The 23,686-nt window shown below is 50.1% G+C and overlaps 3 protein-coding genes across 3 annotated transcripts; 1 reads left to right on the forward strand and 2 right to left on the reverse strand.

Annotated features, from left to right (window-relative positions):
- Positions 1-13: 13 nt before the first annotated feature.
- Positions 14-12,771, reverse strand: TNFAIP1 (TNF alpha induced protein 1). The gene is made up of 8 exons (XM_064166523.1): positions 12,690-12,771; positions 12,438-12,541; positions 11,250-11,587; positions 8,949-9,118; positions 8,531-8,620; positions 8,369-8,421; positions 6,146-6,341; positions 14-4,959 (listed from the first exon to the last, which is right to left on the reverse strand). Exons 3-8 carry the CDS (start codon positions 11,464-11,466, stop codon positions 4,741-4,743), a joined length of 945 nt encoding a protein of 314 aa, XP_064022593.1. The 5' UTR covers positions 11,467-11,587; positions 12,438-12,541; positions 12,690-12,771; the 3' UTR covers positions 14-4,740.
- Positions 12,772-12,799: 28 nt separating this feature from the next.
- IFT20 (intraflagellar transport 20) lies at positions 12,800-15,683 on the forward strand. Its single transcript, XM_064166534.1, has 4 exons — positions 12,800-13,069; positions 13,450-13,535; positions 14,319-14,422; positions 15,250-15,683. Exons 1-4 carry the CDS (start codon positions 12,943-12,945, stop codon positions 15,329-15,331), a joined length of 399 nt encoding a protein of 132 aa, XP_064022604.1. The 5' UTR covers positions 12,800-12,942; the 3' UTR covers positions 15,332-15,683.
- Positions 15,684-15,799: 116 nt separating this feature from the next.
- On the reverse strand, positions 15,800-20,271 carry TMEM97 (transmembrane protein 97). Its single transcript, XM_064166524.1, has 3 exons — positions 19,827-20,271; positions 17,888-18,032; positions 15,800-17,362 (listed from the first exon to the last, which is right to left on the reverse strand). The coding sequence occupies exons 1-3, from the start codon at positions 20,136-20,138 to the stop codon at positions 17,112-17,114; spliced, it is 708 nt and encodes a 235-aa protein (XP_064022594.1). The 5' UTR covers positions 20,139-20,271; the 3' UTR covers positions 15,800-17,111.
- Positions 20,272-23,686: the final 3,415 nt, after the last annotated feature.

Below are 23,686 nucleotides of genomic sequence, written 5' to 3' on the forward strand. Positions count from 1 at the left end.
TGCTGGAGAAATATCCCAGAAAACAAAACACAACACTTTATTCCAAATTAGTGTTCCATTTAATGCACTGATAAAAGAGAAAACACTTTAACTGAGAGCTAACCTGGTTACCGCATTAACTATTTTATCCATAAGCCTGACCCTTAGAAGTTAGACATAAAAACAAACCAGAGCCTGATGCTGTAAGAAAAACAGCTGGATCACAGAATGCCAGTTTGGAGATCAGCAATCAGATTTGCTCCCTTCTGGATATAAAATGTTAAAGAAATCCAAGGTCCTTTGCTATTATTAAACAAACGAAGCTTCAACATCCTGCAGATGTAGGAGAGTCTTACCACCGTTTTATTAGAGATGAGGATAAATTGTGCAGATGCAGAAAGAGGGAGCTGCTGTTTGACACCCAGTCAGTGGCAAAGCTGGAAAGAGACTCGTGTCAGCTCATCTCTCAATGAAACCTCACTTCTCCTAACGGAATGGATGGCGTGAAATTTAGCTGTAAGAATTTCATGCCAAGGATTGTCAGAGGATATCATCTAAGACAGGGACTGGTGGCCCAGATATATCCAGTTCAGGTACACTTCATTGGTATTTCTTAGAGTGAATTATGTCTGAGAATAAAAAAAACTCAAAGGGAAAAAAAACCCCAACAACCTCCAATCAAGCACACAACAAGCACTGCCTGCCCCAAGCAGAACACAGCTTTTCAGTAACACCACAGCACCAGTTCCTCCCAAGCCCTCCTCATCACAGCCAGGCATTTTATATTTTAACCAAGAAGTGCAAGAGATAAAAAGTCAGTGGAATGGAACATTATGATAGGATAAATGTCTGCTGTTCCAAAAATTAAATGTCAAGGTGAACGTTAAACATTCGCTTTGTCTCGGCATTTATCAGGCAGCTGGAGGCTGCTACCCTGCAGAACTCTCTCTTTTGACATTATTGCCTAATTAACACTGATACTGAAAAGCTGTTGAACATCCAACACTCACTCCAGGCACCACACTGGCCTCTGTGGAAGGACTGAGACTGTTTGGTACTCACAGGAACAGGCACCCCCTCCTCCCAGTCCTCGTGTGGGGCTGCCAGGCAATGCCTTCACTCAGCCTGCTAATGCACCACTGGAATGTGTAGAAGTTCACATCCATCAGGAGGGAAGAGGACAAAAAGAGCTCCAGGAGCTAAGAATGTAACTGTTGAGGTTAGAATCCACACTCTATGTGCCAGAAGGCATTTTTTCCTCCTAAAGGCACAGCAGCAAATGCATCCACTGCAGCTGCTGTTGATGGAGCCATTGCAAGTTCTCTAACTTGTAGAGAACTGCATCTAATTATCAGTCTCTGTCGTCTGAACTAGGATTGTAATTTGTGATATTTAAAGCCAGCAGAAAGGACTCTCACAAAGCACAGCTCCTGGCTCTCCTCAAGTGGACAGCTTCAGGATGCTGGGGCTCATCTCTGCATTACCCTTTAGCTTCTCCATCACACCAGGTGGTGAAAATATGTTCATGCCAAAACCATTTATAGCCTTTAATTAAGTCATGTGTGATGAAGATGAGAATACAAAGCATGTATTACACCAAAACTACAGTATTCAAAGTGATCAGGTCCTGGAAGTACCAAGGTTGTGTCAGTCAAAATGCCATGACTTTGGTGGAAAGGAGTCTGAATGTATTGCAGCAGTTCCAGAGCAGTTCTTCAGACAAAATCCAGTGCTGAAGCCCACTTGTACCAGAAAAAACGTTCAGTCCTGAGCTGTGGAAGTGCTGGCTGCATCTATGCCTAACTTCACACTTACTGAGACTACACACTCAGCTAAGAAATGGCCCTGGGCACCACAGATTTCCTCAGGAACCTAAGCACAGGAGCCCCACCTAGGAAGGGATCTCCAACACTATGTATCTTAGCCTTGCGCCTGCACACTTCCCAGAACACCCCTTCCGATTCCTTCCATTCCTATCTGCCCAGCAGTGGAGGCAACCCTACAACTGTTAGTCATAGTCAACTGGGAACTCTCAGCCACATCCTGGAAATCTTATCAGGAGCAAAAAAGACCAAAGCCATGGCTCTGGAATCTCTTGTGACAGAACTTTAGTGTTCATGCAATGAGATTACTGTTGCATAAAGCGACAGACCAACAGTGTCCTGCCTGCAGTGGCCAAGCATTGTTTAACTGTATCCCAGTTTTAGTCACATCTTGATCTGAAAGCAGAGGCTTTGTGGTCAGCACTGATCCAGGGCAGAGAAGGGAATAACAGAAGGTGAAATTGAAAGGCTACCTGTACATATTTAAACTCCATTCATGACTGCTGATGGTTCTCACTGATATTTCACAATCTACACAAATCAAGAAGTTATTTTTGCACTTTCAAAAAAGATTCTCACAACCCAGATGGCTCTCCAAACAGTTTGTTTCCAAGATTAATCTAATCTTCCAATTAATACTACTTGTTGGCAAGGAGAAGACTGGGAAAAGTAAACTACACCAAAACAGAAGCTTTTCTCTGAGTAATAATTCACACTACGAATCCCTAGGGGCACAGAATCGCACTGCAGAGTGCAAGCACAAGGACATGGCACTTCTTTTCCACTCCTCATACCTGTTCTCCCCTGGGAAAAGAAATGCAAAGATGATGTTTTTCTACTTAGATTTTTTTTTTAAGCCACAATTTTGAAAGGCTACCAGCACCATTTAATCTGTCAACATTCACTAGGAGGGGAACAAGGGAAAACAAAAAACAAACCCAGACTAACTCTTCTGCCAAGACTCAGAAGTGCCACACAGGTATTTTAACTGGCAGATGGGGAAAAAAAAGGTACAGGAGAATCATTTAAAGCTATTAAGTAGAACACAAAGACTCTGTCACTACAGGCTCTGCTGGTAGCTTCAAAACACCCACCACAGTGGAATTTAAACAGTATCAGTGGAGGGGAAAAAGCCCCACATCATACTCTGGTGGGACTGCAAGGAAGAAACCAAACAGAAGTCTTTGTCAAAGAATCTCAGCAGCTGTATTTTCACTGGCACAACAGATGAAGCAGCTGGAAAACAACAGCTTACAGAGAGCAACAGAAAGAGAGAAGAGGTTATTAGAGTTTTTAAAGAGGCCTTTCAGAAACAGGCAGGTGCAGCACCGTGGCAATGCTGCCTCCTGAATGTGAGGAGTATTGATTGCCTGCCATGTGTGGAGGCTTGGCCAGCCAGTAAAACCCTGGCAGTCTGAAGCCATTATGTTTTCTCACCAAGCCTCAACAACTCCATTTCCAAAAGCCTAAATGAGTGGGAAAAATAAATGTCCCCACTCTGTCACTGCCAAACCATCTACCCCCTTCATTGTACTCAGGACTTCACTGTATTAATTTGGGATTCTTTTCCTGTCAGGTTTTTGCAATAATTTGCTTTAAAAACCTACAGGCAGATTTGCCACTGGTCAAAGCAGCTCAAGAGGCACCATGATGGAACTAACCGTTTGTGACAGAGGTAAAACCTGAACCTGCAGCTGGAAGAGACAAACAAACAAGCTAAAACACGGCGACAGCTTCTCATGCTCTGCTTGAAACCACTCCTAGAGACCCAACCTGCTGAGCAGCCTTGACTCCATCGTTCTGGAAGGCTCCTAACCATTAGCACCCAGTCAAGCACTCTGAACAGAAGTCATTATTTCAGTTGAAGATTCAGGGACTTCTCTCCTTGTCCAAAGCCTCTTGCAGTTTCATGCCAGAAGAAGGCTATTGTGACTCTTCTCTTTCCACTTCAACTTCTCTGCTCTGGAAGGGACTCAGAACACAAAGCTTGAACTCACTCCTCAGTTTGTGAGCATTTTCTACTTCCACAGTCACTGCCTTTTTTTTTTTTCCTGCCCTGCTGCTTGAGGAATTTAACATCAAAAAGCACTTCTTGGCCACAGGAGGAAATGTAAACCCAGCTCCCCAGAACGCCACTGCTGACACTAACAGGATGATGCTGCCACAATCCTAAACAAAGGCAACCCTGCCACAGGCTGTTCCTCAGGTTTTCTGCCTTCAGAAAATGTTTTCTTCCACCACACCAAATTTCTCCAGCTCCCCAGACAAATCATTACACAGCTGTATACATTTTCAAAGTTCCTCATTTCCCACAAGGGAAGGTTTTTGGAGGACTTGGGTCTTACCTCTTTGCAAGACTTTGACTCACGAGTTTTAAAGACAGCTACCTCAGAACATCAACTTTTGTACTGGGGACAAGAGATGGGAGAAATCACACGTGCAGTGCACCTGACTGCTGGATAGCTCCATGCTTCTGGAAGCTCCCAGGTGCAGTGCCTGCTGACAGCAGTCATGTTCCAGTTCTCTCCATCCCCTCTTAAGTATCTCAGTTTAAACACTGGAAGTTCCATCACCCAAACCCCTAAAAGGGCAGATGTCTGGAACAGGCTTCCCCAGACACAGCAGCTCCAGAAGAGCAGCACTTGGCACAGGAAGCAAGACAATTAGCAAGTCGTTGATATGCAAGAGCAGCCAGGAACTGTCAGGATCAGCATTCCAAGCTCCACTCTTGATGTGGCAGGAGAAGGGACCAGGTCTGTTTGTGAAGCTCATGATGCAGAATTGACCTCTTGGTTCTCCAAGCCCTTGGCCTTCAGCGCTGCCTAGTGCACAAACGCCTCTTTGCTTCAACAGGGAGCCAAGAAGCCAGAGGAAGATGGCTTCACAGAGTGCAGCTGATCCCTCCCAAGCCCTGACACCAATGCTCTCTGCTCAGGAGCTAGTGGCCGAGCTGGCGGTCGTCATAGGTGCTGTACCTCTTCACGTGGATGCGGCGCACGCGGTCGCGGAGCTCAAACCCTTCATCATCCTCACTGTGCGACGCTTGGCTTCGGCTCCTGCTCGTGGCCTCCAGCAGAGAGTTATCAGGAACCCGAGGAGTTTCATACAGCAGGACATTCAGTGTCTCCTCATAAATTCTGGCCTCGGGGAATTCGACCTACAAAACACAGCACATCTCCTTCTCCTGATCTACAACAGACCCAGAAGTGACTTGAGCCACAGCAGACACACTACAAAGAGTAATCTACAACAGACCCAGAAGTGACTTGAGCCACAGCAGACACACTACAAAGAGTAAACCAACTGTAAACAAGAGGTGAGCAAAGCAGTCCCATTCCTAAGAGAGGAATGGACCCTCAGCATCTGAGTCTTCCATGCTCATGCTGGACTCTGGTCACCTCACTGCCAGTCAGCAGTTAAGTCCTGAAGCTAGGGCAGCTCTGCTGATTTAGCATGCAAATCACTACCCTATTTTCATGCACTTAACTCATCTCTTTAGGATACACAGTGCTTGAAAACAAGAGTCTTTAGATAACCACCAAAATCTGAGGTAGGAGGACTATGAGAAGAACAGCTGGCAATGTGGGGAACAAGACAGGCTTATTACTGGCAACCTACACTCCTGCTGGACTTCTAACAGTTATTCTACAGTTCCACACCTAAAAGCACAATGTTAATAAAAATAGCACATTTCTAAATAGTATTTGAGCTCAAGCTTCCATGTGCCCCACTTCAGTTATTCAGTTTGGGATAGATCAGCTTCAGCCTTCTCCTCTGTCATGTATTTTCCAACACTCTGGAGAAATTTATACTCCCAGACACAACCATTTAGTCCAATTACACACAAGGATTACATCAGAGCAAGTGAAACACAGCACAAAGTAACTGCAGTGGAGTAGACATATGTAGGCATAATTAGGCTTAGAATTAGATCTTTACTTCACCTAATTAGAGCAGAATTTAAAGGCATTTTAGGGACACAAAGTCCATCAACTCAAAGAGACTAAAATCTGCTAAAATGCACACGCTCTCAGAATTACCTTCTTCAAACCTGCTGCTATCTTTAGTCTCCTCTGAATTCTGTCCAGTATGCAGCACCCTTTAGCAAGCCCCCAGCTCATCCTGCACCTCCCTTAGCAGCGAGCTGGCCAAGTGACCTGGGCGTCACTCAGCAGCGACCCCAACCACTGCTCAGGAGAGCTGCTGTTAAAGCCTTCCCAAGCAGCAACAGTTCTTACCCTGAGCGATTTGCATCAAGTTACACCAAATCTGTGTCTTCCTGCAACGTCTCATCCACCCGATTTTATTTCAAACGGTAAGAGAGGAGGGTAAATCTCCACTACCTTGGTTTGCTTCTTCTCCGTAGCATACACTATGGAGGTGCAGCAGACCTCGGCCAGCTTCCGGCCCTGGCCATAGAAAGACCAGCAGCAGATTTCATCCCCTATGACATCCTTAATGAAGAGGACTCGGCCGTTGAAGCGGAGGGAGAGCTTGTCAAAGAGCTCAATGTTCTTCAGCAGGTTGTCATCAGAGTTACTGCAACACAGAGACAGAGGCGGGAGGTGTTTTGCGTGGGCTGTCAGGCAGCCACCTCCACCGAACGGCGCTGCCTGTCCCCCCCCCAGCACCAAGCACTGCTCCAACTGCAGGATACAAACAAGCAGTGACTCACTGCCATATGCTGCCAAGAAAAGAGAGGGCAACAGCCAATTTCAGATACAAATAAGGTGCTGTGGGCCCCATGAGCACACACACCAGCCTTTAGAGGTCAAGTTCTGTAATTAATAACGACAGCACAATTTGGCAAACCATTACATCAACTACCTACAACTATCTCTTGACTGATGCTCAAGACAATTAAATCCCAGGCCAACTGCAGCTCCTTTAGCTCACTACCAGCACAAGCCCACAGAGTCCAAGGCCCCTTGTTATTTCTGAATTGTAAATCATGCATTTTGTACATACACATTGTATTTTATGCTTGCTTGTAAAATACACCTTCATTTTGCTTCCAAACCTTCTGAGCTAGCCTGGTGATTTTGTTTTGGGGATAATTTCAACCCACCACACTCAAGTGCTGCTTTTGAGCAAGACAGGACATTGCATGCAGCAGCTTTGCTGCTGCGAGAGGCTCTGAAATACCTGTGGATCCAGACACTGCTGGACTGGGCTCAACATCAAATACTTCACCTGAGAAGTAGTTCTGTTCACATATAAATAAAAAGAAGAAGGATGTGCAACCAGGCAAGGTCTAGCAGGAATCATCTGTAAAGCAGTCTGGAGGTGCAGCCAGTGAGCAATCTCAGCCTCTGCCAAGTGGCAGAGCTGGGAAATGAATGTAGAAGTCTTCATACATTTGTTTTTAGGCCACACTGACAACATGACTGAGAAAGCTCCTTTTATGCTGTTTGATTAGGAAGAATATAAGGGGGGGGGAGGTCTTTGCTTGCTGGCAGCCAGTGTAGGATTTTAAATAAAGATGCCTCATCTGAACACCACCAAAGCATTCAGATTCATGCACAAGGAATAATTAGAACCCTACAGCTAGCTGAGATAGCAGCATCCCCTGGCATCCAGCATTCTATGCTCTCATTACTGCTACATTTGCATTTCCAGACCCAGGGTGACTAATGTGCTGTTCTGTGCCTGCTTTAGCATCCTGCCCTAAGCTGGACGAGCCCAACAGACACTGAATTAAGTCTGCTGCAAACCAGGCTGTGCTGCAGCACTCCCACAGGTAGCATTGCCTGACTACCTGCAGCACCATGATTGTTAGAATCCATCTTTCTGACAGGTAGACAATCAGCTCGTCCAGAGAACAGAGCTTCCAAGACTGCATCTCTGACTGGAAAGGCGGAAAGCAAGGATGCTGCACAGCATCAGGGATTGCTCTCATCACTTCAATGACTGCTTTGGGAAAATCCAAAGCCATTCTGATAGCATCACAACGAAGGGCTCATGACAGTGACAGTATAAAACTGAATAAATAATGTTACTTGCACAGGAGGAAAGGCAGGGCCTTCTGCAGAGCCCTAACTGGGTTGTTCCTGTGAGCAGTTTCCTTTGTAACCCAGTACTGGATTCACACAGAGGCACTGGAAAATAAAGAACCTCTTCATCTGCAGATGCAGGAGTGCTGGCAGAGGTCCATGCAGAACTGATGAGGCAGGGATCTAATGCATTAGCTTTGCACTGAGGAGGTGATGCTCTGGTCAGCAGTGTGTGCTCCATTACCTAAGTCCTCTCTAGTTTGGGCCAACACTGATGGCCTCATCGTTACTTCTTGGCCCTTGTTTCTGTTCAGCTTTCTCACACAACTGAACACTAGGCTGCAACAGATAGCTTGTGGTGTTCTGCCCCCAATTAGAGTCACATCAGTCAAGAATAACTGCACTCAGGTCCACAGCAGAGCACTGTTTTAAGCAAAAAAAACCTACCAAAACAAATCAACCAAAAAAAACCCCAAAACCCAACGAAACACTCAGGTTATGTCACACAACATCCTCCTCCACTTCCCACGGGCAAAAGGAAACTCCATTAGAGTGGGGAAAACACAGACATACCTGGTGTAGGAGTATTTGTTGTTGCTCCTATTGTAAAGCAGCTTAACAACAGGCTATTGAGAGAAGAAAAGAAACAAAAAAGGAGAGAAAAGTTAAGTTCTGTGCCTGAATACATCTAGTAAAGTGTCTGTGACCCACTGGATAGTTGTGGAAAGCAATTACTTTCATTGATGATTCTATCAGCCTCTCCTCTTCTTTTGGAGATGTGATAATGGGGATGCTGCAGACAGGCTCATACAAGTCTTTCTTGTCCTGTTTGAAAGAAAGAAGAAAGTGAAGAACTAAACTCAAGAGATAAGTGCTAAAGCTAACATCTTCTGCTGCTGTCTTCTCCAGCCCCTCCAGCCATATTCCCAAATCCCGTGATGCAAGGGGAAAGCTCTGTGCTGCTATGGCAACCACACCAGTTACCTTCATTTGCTCCCCAGACACAGGAGGGAGATTTCTTGTCCCTAGAAGGCAGCACTAATTGATGCCATCTCTAAGGCCATGAAATACTCTGTCAGGCTTCTCTAAGGTAAAATGCTATAATCAAAACAGTCACAAAAAGAAACCTCCACAGGCTACCTCTGTTTCTTACCTGCAGGGCTGCTTGGCACATGTCCACTAAGCCTTGAATGAGATAATACTTGGCCTCTGCCATCAGCTCTTTGATCTCCTGCCTGTGCTTTGGCAGTGCAATTGTGTCATCTCGGAGATAGTTTAGGATGGTGCCAAAGTGCTTCCCACAGCGGTCTATAAGGATCCAGCCTGAAAAACAACCATCACATCATTTCCATCAGCTCAGCACTAGGGGGCAAGGAAAAGCTCCTCGGAGAGGTTAACTAAGCCTGCTAGTTCCCAAGGCTGCACAAGACGATCTTCCCATTTCATTCAGTGGAAGTCTTCAGTGACCTTGAGCAAACTGCAGTTGGTTACAGGACTGAAACTGACAGTGGAACCACTCCTTTGGTCCCTCCTCTGAGTTCTCACTGCTTTGCAGCACCCCAAAAGAAAAGCCTCAGGCTAAAAATCCTCAACTTCCTATCCCAAGACAGTAAAATTGCTGCAGAAACCTGACTGCACTGTACCAGCTGATCAGTCAGGGGCTGCCTGGCCAGAATTGTTAGCCCTGATTCGTTTCTGTACTAGATCCTGATTAAAGGAAAGGACCTTTGTGACTGCTACAGGAAGTCCAATTTAAAACTGCTTAGATGACTGCCCAAGCTTCTACACAACAGCATGAATGAAAAAAAGGCCTCAAAAAAGAGCAAGCTTATTCTTAGGTAGGTTGCTGCTTGCTAGAAGTTTGTCATGCTCCCAGTAGCATGGGGCAGTTCTGGGTTGGTATGGGGATGAATGGAGTAGGTGCTCCAGCCTAAAGCTGGACAATCAGAAACTCACACTAAGTCAAGGAAAGACCTGAAGGGAGCATTCACAAATGTCTGCTACAAGATCTGGGATAAGTTCTGGGAAATTGGGATAAGGGGGATCTGGCAGTTTTCCAACCACACCTTCTACTGTTTCTCACTGTGAGAGAAGTGTTCCAATGGTGCTGAAAGGCAGAGTAGCTCAGAAATCCCAGTAAGGGGAAGAAAAACTGTTCTAGTTCCTAAACAGGAGCAAAGAACAGGACAGAGCCAGAGCAGGAAGGAGCAGAGAAGGGATGCAGCACAGGAAACAGCAGTAGATAGGCAGTTGCTGCCATCTGAAAACCTCCCTGAAGTCACATTTGATAGGAAACAGGATGAGGATGTCTGACCCGCCGGCGACAACAGCAATGCAGGATGCACGAAGGCAGAGGCTTAACTTTTCCATCACGTGGAAGGCAGGCAAAGAAGTGTTATTTTGGGACCTAAGTACAGAAAACACCACAGGAAAAGAGGCTAAACCACTGCTGGATTCTCCAACTGCAGCTGTCAGAACATGAGCCTTGTTTTCCATACTAGCTGAGGCTCCCAGACAGAAGTGCAGGACTAAGGGGATTTAGTTGTGTCACGCCCCAGAGTCAGCCAGCTCAGAGGGAACTTGCTTTAAATGATCTGCAGGCTCCACAAGGAGCTATTTCAAGCTTAAGTGAAGAAACTGCTGTGCATCAAGATTAAACTGCTGTAAGCTGGGCACGTGGAGGAGCATTTTCATGCTTGAAACACCAAAAGGTTAAACGCTTGCCAGCCCCTCCCAGCCTCTTCTCCACAGCACCACACCCCTCACTCCTAAGCTGTACTAGAGGAAAATGAAAGCACTCATAGCCACTGCTGCCATTGGTCTTCTTGTTCTATCCTCTCCAGTTTATCACCTCCAGCAGCAGGTTACATCTGACTGGACTGATGGCTAACACTTGTCTCAGAATCACAGAATGTTAAGGGTTGGAAGGGACCTTCAGAGATCATCGGGTCCAGACACCCCTGCCAAAGCAGATTCACCCAGGGGAGGCCACACAGGAACACGTCGAGGTTGGCACAGCATTGCAAGCCACAAGTGGAACACGCTACTGGGAGGAGGAAAAGAAGAATTTCTAACCTAGCAAGGAAGGCTTTTGAATTTTACAGCTGAAAAGTGCATGGCCCTCCCCACTCGGGCATTTCAAACGATGCCACTCCATGACACACGCAAAGGACAACACACACACTACTCTAGCAACATCAACAACCTGCCTCCCAGCTGTGATGGAAGGACAGGGAACCAGTCCCTCCACTGATTAATTCTGGCAACAGAAGAGCACATTTTTATCAAGCACAGATGACTGCTGGCACAATGGGAGTCTGCTGTGTAATGCTCCAACTCAGTTTGGGAATACATCCTTCCCTACATCCTTAGTCAAGTGTAGTCTTGAAATATTTAACTAAGCATCACCAAAGGCCAGCAGGTTTACAAAACATCCAAGAAGACACCCCCTCACCTTCCTTGTCTGTGAGCACCTCCATCCTGCCACTGAACATGGCCTTCAGCATGGTGTCGTGCCGGGTCAGCACCTGCACGGTGGTGTAATAGAGAGAGCCCCCAACGTTCAGCCGCACGTACTTGTTACCCAGGCTGCCCCCTTTGAAGCTGCAGGGCTTGGGCTTGGGCCCCGCAGCAGGACACAGGGTGGTGGTTAGACAGGTGTCCCCTGACATCTCCTTCTGTAGGTAGATGACAACTCTGCAGAGCGTGGGCTTGACGGATTCCGCCGTGGTGGGGAAAGGGTCACAAGTCACCGGAGGAACACGAGGCGAAGGCAGTCACAGCTCCATGGCCCTTCGAACAGAAACGTGCACCATCAACACAGAAGCCTGGAAACTTCCATCTGCAACAAAGCCAGGAAGGCCACCGCAGAGGGGAGTCACTCTCGGTGCGTTCCTATGAACACCCCTGCACAGGCTCTGAGCAAACGGCACCCAGCCGCTCCCCACGCAACTCCCACAGCAGCGCAGCAGCTGCTCAGCGCCGCGGCTGCCGGCGACACGCTAAGAGCCCTCTTCGCTTCCTGCTGTCTTCAGCAACCACCACGCAACACCACAGGCAAAGCTGAAACCCTCAGCTGGAAATCCACTCTCAGCTTCCCAGCAGAGCACAGCTCTTGTTTGAGGCAGAGCTGAATGGCAAGGGAAGAGCTTTCCCCTCGCAGCCGATGGGGCAGGAGGCTGAGCTATCGCACTCTAGCGTGTTCCTGAGCCAGAAACCTGCTCGGCTGCGGCTGTAAACAGGAATCTACTCCTTAACTGCCCCCCTTAACGCAAGAGATTTTCTGTCCCTTCCTTCCGGCCCTGTGTGGGAGGCAGGACGGCGGAACAGCGACACAAGAGCCCGGACACCGCACCAGGAAACGGCCCAGGGGAGAGAGCTTCCATAAGAAGGAAAAACGCCCCAAAGCCCCAAACCCTGAACGCCCCTGCCCGGCGCCGCTGCCCAAACGGGCACTCCTTGGGATTAACCCCCGCCGCCCCTCCCGGCCCGACAGCACCGCTGCTCCCGGGGCTCGGCACTCCCAGCCTCTGTCGTGGTGGCCACGGTAGGGCAGCGGCCGGAGCCCAGCCCCACCGAGCCAGGCCTGCAGAGGACCGGAGCGGCGCGGCCGGGCGGCGGCACGCATCGAAGCCGTACGCACCGGGGGGTGGCAGCGCGGCCGGGGAGGGGGCTCCGCACGCCGGGTTCCGGCTCCCTTCCCGCCGAGGCCTGCGGCGCGCTCCTCGACGGGGCCCGGTCTGGCACCTGGGAAAGCAAAGAGAGGCTGAGCCAACGGCGGGAGGCCCGGCCCGGCCCCGCCCGCCACCGGCCCGGCCGAGGTGCACACACCGGCCCGAGCAGCCGCGACGACAGACGGCCCAGCAAAGCCGCTGCGGCCCCGGTATCCGCTCACCTGTAGCCGCCCCACAGCCCCGCACTGAGCTCATTTCCTCCGCGCCCCGCTGGGAGCCGGTGAGCCGGAAGCACTTCCCGCCGCTGCCGCCGACTGCGGCTCCCGGCGTGCCCCGCGGCGCCGCGGTTGTCGCCGTGGCAGCGGCGGGCGGGCGGTCGGCAGCGGCCGGGCCGGGTGCCGTGAGGTGACGAGGTCCCCGGAGGAGCTAGCCGCTCCCGTCGGTGCCGCCGCCGTCCCCTCGGTGGCCGGGGCGATGGCGCAGGCGGCGCTGGGCGCGGCTGGCCTCCACTTCGACGAACTGAACAAGCTGCGGGTGTTAGACCCGGAGGTGTCGCAGCAGACGGCGCAGCTCCGGGAGGAGTGCCGAGCCTTCCTCGATAGTAAGTCCTGCCGAGCCAAGCCCTCGGGACGCCGCCGTCCCCTTGCCGGGAGCCAGGCCCGGCAGTGCCGTGTGTCCGAAGGGGAAGCAGGGACAGCGCCGCGCTAGGCACCGCCGGCCGGGCCGGCTGCGGGCAGGAGCTCTGGGGAGGGTTAGGACCGGCAGGAGCTCGGAAGGGCTGTTTGAGGCAGCCCTTGGACACTCGAGGGCTATTCCCTTGCTTCTTTCACAGCCTGACAACAAGGGATTCTTAACGCGTTGGTGTTGGCAGCAAACCGAAACTGAAACTTCCATCCTGCAGTGCAGTCCTTAGGCGTCTTTAGGCCTGTTCTGGACATTAACGATTCTTTGGGTTTGTTTTGTTTTCTTTAATCCTTGCAGAAATAGTAGAGTTCCAAAAAATCGTGGGCAGCTTAATTGAGCTTGTCGATCAACTGGCAAAAGCTGCTGAAAGCGAGAAGATGAAGGTACTGTGCCGTTAATCACTGCCCTCTCCTGTAGTCTGCATCAGTGTCCAGGTCTGTCCCTTCCTCCCTTTATGGCAGAATCCAGCTCCTTATGTCGGTATTGCCCAGGTAGTTGACGTTTGTCTGTCTGTCTGCCTGCAGCGTGAGAGCCTGGGACTTTTAAATGCACATTAACATCCAGAAGGCTTGTACAGGCACGTTCTGAGTGTCACACTGCAGGTTCTTACTGTTCCTCCTTGCACATAAAGGCAGCATGTATTTTTTGAACCACTCCTGGTAGGACTGTGTCCTTCAGAGACAGCAGAGGCTGTGTGAGCAGGAGGAGGGGATGAGTGAATAGCTCTGTAATCACCCCTGAAATTGCCTTGCAGGATTTCTGGGTGTCTGCAAGTGGCGTGGGCTTTGTCCATGCTGCTGTGCAAACACAGATTAGTGGCTAGCACAGTTGTAGCTGATGACCTCTGCCCTTATTTGTTGTGGACAAAAACAAGTGAACCACCCGAGCTTGTCTGTCTGTAGGGCCAGGCAGCAGCCATCAGTTTGTACTTCCAGAGGAGCTGGTGACTTGTTTCCCCAGTTTGAGCCGTGTCAAACCCTTTCACCTGCCCAGACTCTACAGGGACTGTTTGCCTATTCCACCAGTGGTTCACTGTGAAGGTGTCACCCTCCTGTATTGTTAGTGTGGCTGAAGCCTTTCAAAATCAACCTGCTAGGAGTGAAAGGGGTTAAAATAATCAACACCCATCCCTCATACAGGTCTTTCAGTCTGTCCTCTTTTGACAGGCCATCGGGGCACGAAATTTGCTGAAGTCTATAGCAAAGCAACGAGAAGCTCAGGAACAGCAACTCCAGGCTTTAATAGCTGAGAAGAAAATGCAGCTGGAAAGGTTAGTTTTCTGTTTAACAGTTCTGGGGCGTTCCTTGGGCTGGCAGGCAGCCCAGCTTCTGTGCTTGGCTGCAGGACGTGGTCAAAGCTTGTTCAGAGTGTGCAGTGAAGCTGTGTCCTCCTGCAAAGAGCTTACCTGGAGTGAGGCACAGGCAGGAGCCTGCAGCTGGCTTAAGGCCCCACCTGCCTCTCGTCCAGAGGTTTGCCTCTGGTGGCTTTGTGGCTCAGTAAACATTGGCAGCGTGAGATCATGCCACTGATGACACCAATAAAACTGCAGCAGGGTGCCACGTGGCTGACTTGTGAAGGCACTTTAGAACTGCAGGGTCTAGCTGATGCCAGGGGAGGGCTGGCAGCTGAGAAACTGGGAAGGTTGAGAAGTATCAGGAGTGGGAGAAAGGCTGGTGGAACCACAGCCTAAAGCTTTTGACACCAGCATTCTCCTGGAGAACCTTGTGGCCCATAGCACTGCCAGGTGCACTCTTTGCTGGATCTGAAACTGGCTGGCTGGGCCCCAGGAGTTGTGATAAAGGAGTTAAATCAGCTGGTGGTTGGTCGCAAGAGGTGTCTCCCAGGGCTCAGTACTGGGGCCAGTTCTGTTTAGTATCTTTAGTAATGGTAGGAATCAGAGGCACCATCAGCAAGTTTGTAGACAGCACCAAATTGAGCATGATTGTTGATCTGCTTGAGGGTAGGAAGGCTCTGCAGAGGGATCTGGACAGCTTAAATCAATGGTCTGAGGTCAGTGGAATGAGGTTCAGCGAAGGCTGAGCTGAAGCATGCCAGCAGCAGGGCTGACTGCAGCTGAGCTTTGGCTTTCTCTTACAGGTACCGAATAGAGTATGAAACTCTCTGCAAAATTGAGGCAGACCAGAACGAATTCATTGACCAATTCATTTTCCAGAAATAAAGCATTGGAAGAGAAAACCACAAAACAAAAAACAACCAAACTACCTTGGAAACTTGACCATTCCAGAACCTTGGAAGTTCCAAAATATGCAATTTTTCACTGTGTGTGTGACTGAAGAGATGGTTTGGATGAACAGCAGTGTCTGAATTCAGTATGCATGACACTGCAAGTGGCAATAAGCAGCTGGAAAGACTGTTCCTGTCCTTTTTGGCTTTGTAATTTGTACACTCAGCAGTTCAGCATTCACTTCCCAGCTGGATGGATGCTGCTGTTGCCATGCCTGTCGCTTTTGGAACTGTACAGCTCTTTTGGAAATAAATTATTGCTCTCAGACTTTCTGGATGCACCAGGAGAGGAGTGGCTTTTGCTGTGTTTTATTAATGACCTCAGGAGTCTGCAACCCCTCGGGCAGGTGCTTTTTCCTGTCTGCAGCAGTTCCCCATCTCTGCAAAGACACAACACACGAGCAGCAGGAACTTCTCTCTGTATTGACCAGATCAGTTTTGTCCACAGTTAGGAAGGGCGGGCCAGAAATGTACAATTAACAGTTTGGAGCAGTTACAGACACTCAAAAGGGCAGAACGAAGGACTGGAAGCTATGCCTGAGGTACATCCAGCCATGATAGAGCTGAATTCTTTCCTTGGTGCTGTTGGTGACTGCAAAGGGAGGCTGACCCCCCTGAGCCAGCAACGACAGCAGGAAAGACTATAAATACCAAAGTGGCATTTCACAGCTGAAGGCTCACACTGAAGTGCCAATAGATGCATTCTGTATTTGTCTGTCAGCAACCAAAGGAGGAGATGCTGGACTGCCCAAAGCCCTGGGAGGCTTCAACTGACAGCACAGCCCTCAAACAGGCAGTGGCTGGGAAGCCTTCTTGGGGCCCTGGAATCTTGCACAAGGCTCCAAGTTTGGTTCCTGCAGATCAGAACAACTCAAAAATTCTTGGGGGCTTGGGTTTCTTTCCAGCAGTAGTAGGTTTTATTTACTGTGGGAACTCTCTGTGAGCTCATGGTCGCTTGAAGTTCCCTTGAGCCATTCCCTTAAGAAGATTAAATGCTACTTAATGCCTTTAGTGATTTATTTCCATAGCAGGAGTGATTTTGTGGAAGAGAAGTTTACAAACCCTTGTTTACAGCTCCTGAAGTGCTCCAGAGCCCTCTAGGAAGGGTGCCTCACTGTCCAAGTGGACTTTAAGCCTCCAGTAATGCAGATTTTGACAGGCTTACCACTGATCAGACACTCAGAATTAATCAAAATCAAAGCAGAGCAAAGGAAGGCAAAGGAAGAGAGTTAAGGATTCTAATTTGAGATGCTCCAAAGCCAGAGCCTTGTAAATCTGTGTACAATCACTCAGGGGTTTTGCAGAATGTGCTCCTGGAAGACAAATTTCTTTCTGAAAGGGTACTGTAACAGTCACCTGGGAAAAGTATCAGCTGTAGTTTGTTCCCCCACATCAAATGGTTGGAAGTTCGTTTCCCATTCCAACCGTACTGGTACTGCCAACACAGTACCACAGCTGGCAGTGGGAGAGCAGCCAGGGCCTCTCTCCTGCACCTGCCCAGGCACCACAGGGAACTGAGCTGCCAGAGCTGCTTCTGATGTCTGAGGGAGGCTGGGGACTGCCACCCACCTCGATGTTCTGGTGGGTGCTTGGTGCTCTGGTAACAGCTGCTGCAGCCAGCCAGGTGAGACAGGTGTTTGTCCCAGAGGACCAGGTCAACACAGGGCCTGAACCAAAACCAGTATGAGTGTCGGACATACAGCTTTAGGAGCAGACTACTTCCTTTTCCTCTTCTCCACGTGGTTATAGTAGGGGTTGTAGAGCATGGTGAAGAGGATGAGGAGTGGGATGAGCAGGTAGGGCAGGTAGATGGAGAGCAGGACCAGGCGCTCGTGCTGTGTCTGAGGGCCCAGGTGCTTCGACTTGGAGAAGTCGTGGAACAGGATGTGTGCCAGGATGGCAAACAAGGTGGTTGCCACATGGGTGGAATAGATAATTGCAGGAGTCCTTATCCATTTGCAGCCACCTGTAGGGGAAGCAGAGAGGAACCAGTAATGAAGCACTTGGAAGCCAGGAGGGCTGGGTGGCTCTTGAACGAACAGGACACCACCCTCTGCATCTGCCGGGAGAGGCCACAAAGGGGCTCCAGGATGGGCAGAAAACCCAACCACTTGTAGCAACCCAAGCGAATGATCTGCCCTTGTGGAAATGCACCGCACTGGGGCAACAGTGGAAGCTTCAAAGTAGCCAAGTGAGTACACAGGATTGACCCAGAACTTCAGCTACCTTGGAAGCCTGCCAGATGTCAAACCTTGTTGCTGGCTGCATAGAAATGGCTGCAGCTGATGAGGGCCCACAGTCAAAGCCTTTGTTTCTAGCAGGGCTCACTCTGCTGCCTTCTCAGATAAAACCTGTGACAACAACGCAGCACTGCCCATGCTGCAGCACCGTACCTGTTTGGGAATGGTAAGTCAACTTCCTCTGCAGCACAGGCAGCGCTGCCGGGCAGGCAGGCTGCTCAGGATGTGTCCTTACCCCTCTTGACACCAACCTTTCAGGAAGGCATACACTGCCACCGGGAAGAAAGGCAGCTGGAGCAAGGCTTCACAATAGATAAAGGCTTTAAACCACTCCGGGGGCTGCAGCATCATGGGGTCCTTGAAGGTGGCTGCGTACCATTGCAGCAGCTCTGTCAGCTGGGGGAGAGATCAGGACAAGAGATCAACAACCCAGTGCCAGGTGCAGCAGGGTGATGCTGTGACCCTCACCTAGCAGCCAGGTGAAGCCACCCTTGCAGACTCTTAGGGGTGGGAAGGGACATCAAAAGATCACTGAGTCCAACTCCCTGCCATAGCAGGATCACCCAGGGCAGGTCACACAGGAATGCATCCAGGTGGGTTTTAAAAGTCTGCAGAGGAGACTCCACAACCTCTCTGGGCAGCCTGTGCCAGGGCTCCAGCACCCTCACCATAAAGGAGTCTCATGCTGAGGTGGAACCTCCCGTGCTGTAGCTTGTTCCCACTGTTTCTTGTCCTGACCAAGTGACCCCACCTTGGCACACTGCACCTCAGGGCTGCCAGGCACCACCTTTCCAAGTGACAAACCCTTTCCATGAACTATTCCATCTGCACTATGTCAGGGTCCCTACAGGATGAGGTACAGCTGCTTTCCAAAACCTCCTCATGTGCCACTTCCTACCAGAAAAAGACAAACCACAGAGCCCCTGCACCCTGACTGCAGCAGCTGCTGCTTTCCTCTCTCAGGCCCTCCTGCTGCCTGCTGAGGTGGGCTCAGGGCTGCAGGTACTGGCAGGCACTTGGTGTGCCTCACCAAATGCCCCAGTCCAAGGGCAGCTTCTGGCCTTGGTTCCCTCAGGGAGCACATCGCTGGCGCAGGAGGTTGGTGGCTGCTTGGACCGCTCGATACACAAATTTGGGCTGAGAGCTGCAATTAGTTTCCAGCCCAGAAGGGTACACTCTGGCACGGCTGCCAGCTGGACTTTGAACGGAGATATGCATTGAGGCTCGCTAGTTAACTATTAATTAGGAACACGTTCCATAATGGAGCCTTTGTCCAGGCAGTTCTAGTGGCAAACATCAAATTCCCTCGCTGTAAAGCTCCTCCAGGCAGCTTTGGCCAACCTCACCCTGGAGACAAGACTTGAACCCATTAATTACCTTCCACCAGCTGCTTGACTTTACTGCTGCTTGTCTTCTGTAATTTTGCCCCAGCCCAGCAGAGCTTTGTACCGAGTGAGAAGCTGCTTCTCCTGCTCCTGCAGCACTCCCCCTTCCCTTCGATGGCTTTGGCAACAGTGCCAGCGAAAAGGAGGCCCAAGAGTGAGGCCCAGGGAGTGCCAGGGGTGTGCCAGCCACGTCAGGAGCACGTGGCAGCACTGCCAGCATCCCTGGGGTGTTCGTGCTGGATGCCACATGGCAGCAGGGACATCTCCAGGGGTTTTATCGTGCCAGCCGGCTTCCCTCGACCTGCCAAACCCGCAGCGTGCCACGCTGGGCACACGCCCACGGAGTCGCAGCTCAGATCCTTCACGGATCCTCCGCGCCAACCTTCCCTGGCGAAGCCTGCTCTGGAGAAGATGTCTGAGTGCCCTGTCCGGCCCAACCTCGACTGTGCCCACCAAGGACCTTCCTGCCTGTCCGCGGCCCTGGCGCTGCGGGGAGCTGCCCCCGTCCCCCCCGGGCTCGGACCGCGCTCCCCCGCGCACGCCTGGCTCCAGCCCCCGGCGCCGCACGCAGCGAGCCCTGCGCCGCCCTTAACGCCCACCGCATCCCGGGGGACCCGCCGCGGGTGCCTCTCCCCCGTCACGTCCCCGCACCCCAGACTCTGTGACAAACGCCCGGGGATCGGTGAAACCCAGCGGGAGGCTCCGCCTAAGCTCGCCGCTCCTGCAAGCTCTTGCGCGGAGCAAGGCCCCGCGGCCCTCTCCATCCCCGGCCCCGGCCCTCCGGGCCCCCGGGCGCGGTACTCACGCTGGGCGGATGCAGGCCGGCGGGCAGCAGCGCCTGCAGGTCGATCAGCACCGTGATGGGGATGTGCGAGAGGAAATAGAGCGCGAAGAGCCGCTCCCGCCACCGCGGACACGCCGCCGCCATCGCCGCGCCACCGGCCCCGCCTCGGCCTCCGGCCCCGCCTCGGCGCTGCGGGGCGGCTGCTGGAGCCTGCAGGGAGGAGGAGGAGGAAGGGCTGGGGGTGGGATGCCACGTTCCCCGGCTGCAAGCAGCCCCGGGCCGCCCCCGCCCGTTCCCGCGGTTATTGCTCATTTCTCTCGATGCTGGGCACATCCAGCGGCGGAGGAAGAGGCAGCGGCCGTGACCTTCCTCCTGCACCGCCGCGACTGATGATTCATCTCCACCGTAACGCTGCGAGCTTTAAAGCTGCATCTCTTCTCGCTTCTGCACCTAGGAGCAAGCGCCAGTCTCTGTACCCGCACTAAGTTGCCTTCCACGGAGCAGGAGCTCAGCGCCACCACAGCAAGTCAGAGCAGAAGCAGGTCATGCAGTGGGTCTGATTCCAGCCTTTATTGAGCACAGAAGTTGTCCAAGGTGTACACGCAGATCAGAGATCAATTATCTGCCTGGATTCCAGCTCTCCCCCCTCCCCCCCCCCCCCCCCCCCCCCCCCCCGGTTTATCAATGTCACAAAGAGTTTTAAAGTAACCATACCTGAGCAGGATTACAGAAGTACAGTCACCAGAATTGCCTGTCAAGTTACACTTGACAGAGGAGCGTTTAAAAAGTTACAAACAGTCCGAGAAGGATCTCACGAGACCTCATTACTAAAACAAGGGTAAAAAAAGGCGATTAGAAAAAACTGCTACCCAGTGAATAGGAAACCCCTCGGCTCAGCCTGGCAAGCACCCAGCAGGTCCCACAGCAGAGCCCCAGACACGCCAGCAGTGAGTTGGCTGAAGGAGAAAAGCATTTTTGTAACATCCATACCTTAACTGGTCTGAATGAGTCACTGACATTGCACCGGAGTTTAGCAACTTACTCCTCCACAGCTGCTCTTGGTTAGCTCCTCTGCATCCCCTCCCAGGTGCACACACACATGGATCAGGCCCTCTGACACGTGCATGTTCGACCTGCGAACCATCCAAAGCCAGCATCTGCACTCTCTACACCTGCACTCTTCCCGTGGCACAATTAATTGAAGGAGACACAGGAGCTGTATTTAGAGAGCTCAAAACAGATGGTAACTCACTTGACACTGATATCAACAAAGCTTCAATCTGATCAAAATGCAACTTCAACAACCAAGAGCCGGATTTTAACCTCGCTGGGAGAAAGCAGCTCTGGTGGTGACCTCACTTTCAGCTCACCCCCAGTGTGGACACATTACAGAGGAGCTCTCTTGGTCAAGACAGCTCCTCAGGGTCTTTTTCATCGCCACTGATGTACATGAGACGTGGCAAACAGGCTGAGGCTGCAGACGCCACTAGAGCTGGGTTTGGTGTCTGCACACCACTGCAGCCGCACCTCAGTGCTGATTCCTGGGACTCCTCCTGCACAGCGCCATGCCCACGTTGATACAGACACTGTGAAAGGTAAATCCATTCCCAAACAGCCTTTGTACAAACAAGATTAACCTTGGGACCTCTAGCCATGAGCTCTAAAAAGTACACTGGTGCCCAAAGTGGCCTTTGCCGGTGGTGTCATTGCGTGCTCATGCTCTGCATCCAGCAAGCAGCCCAGAATGATCTGTCCCTCTGCTCTGTGGTCCTGTGCTGCAAGAGAATCCACTGAGCAGACCAAGTGCAAAGAGCAGCAACTGGTTCAGCCAAAGAGAGCTGTGAAGCAATGATGGCCTCATCATCACCAGCTCTGGGACATGTTAGAATTCATCTCAGAGACTCTGAAGAAGGTTAGCAGAAGAGGCACATAGCTAAGTCACAAAGGAGGTCCGTGCCAGCTCTGGGAAGACAGCACATGCTAAGGCGGCTTTATCAGGTTAGTTCTTGTGAGGTCCTGAGGCTTGAACTAGAGACTTCAATTTGTTTGATCTTTCCAAAGGTAACACCCACAAAACATGGACATTTTCGGTCACGTTCTGCAACACCACTGCACGTGGAGTTCTTCGCATCAGGCTGGAGACCGCAAGGAAACATCTGGGCCGAAACAACCAACACGACCTTTGCAGCTGGAGTCCAACAGTCCCTGCCTGGATGTCCTTCCACCTCCCCATAAAGTGCAACTGCATTGCTCACTTCGATTTCCTCAGCAACTTTCGCCTTTATCCAGGACCAAGCTCAGAGATTGAAGGAACAGCTCCAGAAGACACAGGTGCAGGTCTGCACACAGCCATCCGCCCGCACACGCGTCGGACCCTGGACCGCGCTCACAGCAAGATGCTCTCCGCTCCTCCTCCTCGCGTCCTTGCCAGCAACAGCATCAATCCAGCCTGCAACGACTCGTTCTCAAATGGAGGATCAGGGAGGAAATAAAGATGCCACCACTGCTTTTTCAAATGTCACATTTAATGTTTTCACCACTGTACTTCAAATCTACATTTTACAAAGTGACCAGCAAGTGTGCCACATTAACTGACCAACCTCTGAGATTTTACCTTTCATACCAGTGTCTTCTGGGGCTCTTTTCATTCATCACCTTCTTTGTTTTGTTTTTTTTCCTTTCCCTCATTCAAGTGAATTTGAAATGCTTCAAGTTGGGTTTTGCTTTGATTTTGTTTTGTTTGGTTTTATTCTCAGGAGCCTCATAAAAAACAAAGATATTGCACCATCTTTGTTCAGTTAATTCGATGTTTGTCTCTTTCACAGCAAAATAATTACTTCATTGAAGTTAAAACTTCCAAACATAACTTACTAATAGTCTCCAATTCCAGCTCAGATCACTCTTGGTGAAAATACTCTGCTAAATACAGATAACTTACAATAACTTTAACAGTTAATTGTCCATAACAAACACCACGGGTTTTTTTTTTTGTTGTTTTTGTTTTGTTTTGTGTTTTTTTGTTGGGGTTTTTTTTTGTTGTTGTTTTTTTCTTCTTCTTCTTCTCTCCAGACCAATGCTTAAAAATTTTTAAGACCACCCTTCAGTATTTCTTTGTACAGGTGAAAAAAGAAAAACAAACCAAAAAACCCCCCCCCCCCCCCCCCCCCCCCAGAAAAAAAAACAACAAACCCAAACAGTCTTCAATGTTTCTGTCTTGGTTTTAAATACAAAAGTTGGAAGGGACATTCAAGTTTCAAGTCTCCACACTGAACTTAAACAACAACAAAAAAAACCAACAAAGAAAAAAGAAAAAAGAAAAAAAAAAAAAGAGAGAAAATCAAACCAAACAAAAAAAAATAACAACCCCAAAAACAAATCATGTGGAGGTAAACAAACCAAGTTGTATACTCCAGGAGGTAGAGGCCTTCAATTTGTGTTCATATATACATATGCACAGAATTCAGTGTTCCAACAGAAAAAGAATTAGCCAAAAACCAAAACAACAAACAGAAAAATAGGCAATCAAAGTCATTTCCTACTGTCACATTTCCAGAGTCCCACAGCTCTGCCTAAAGACATCAACACAATTAACAGAATTCCCTATGTGCCTTTTTTTTTGGTGGGTTTTGGGTTTTTTTTGTCCTTTCATATTTCCCCCCTTTCATTTCCCCCCCTTTAGTTTTTTCCCCCTTTCATTTTCCCCCCTTTTTTCCTTTCATTTTCCCCCCCTTTCATTTTCCCCCCCTTTCATTTTTTCCCCCCTTTCATTTTTTCCCTTTTTTCCTTTAATTTTCCCCCTTTCATTTTTTTCCTTTTATTTTTCCTCCCCTTTCATTTTTCCTCCCCTTTCATTTTTTCCCTTCATTTTCCCCTCTTTAGTT

This window comes from Pogoniulus pusillus, chromosome 27 (genome assembly GCF_015220805.1).
Source record: "Pogoniulus pusillus isolate bPogPus1 chromosome 27, bPogPus1.pri, whole genome shotgun sequence".
Taxonomy (NCBI): Eukaryota; Metazoa; Chordata; class Aves; order Piciformes; family Lybiidae; genus Pogoniulus; species Pogoniulus pusillus.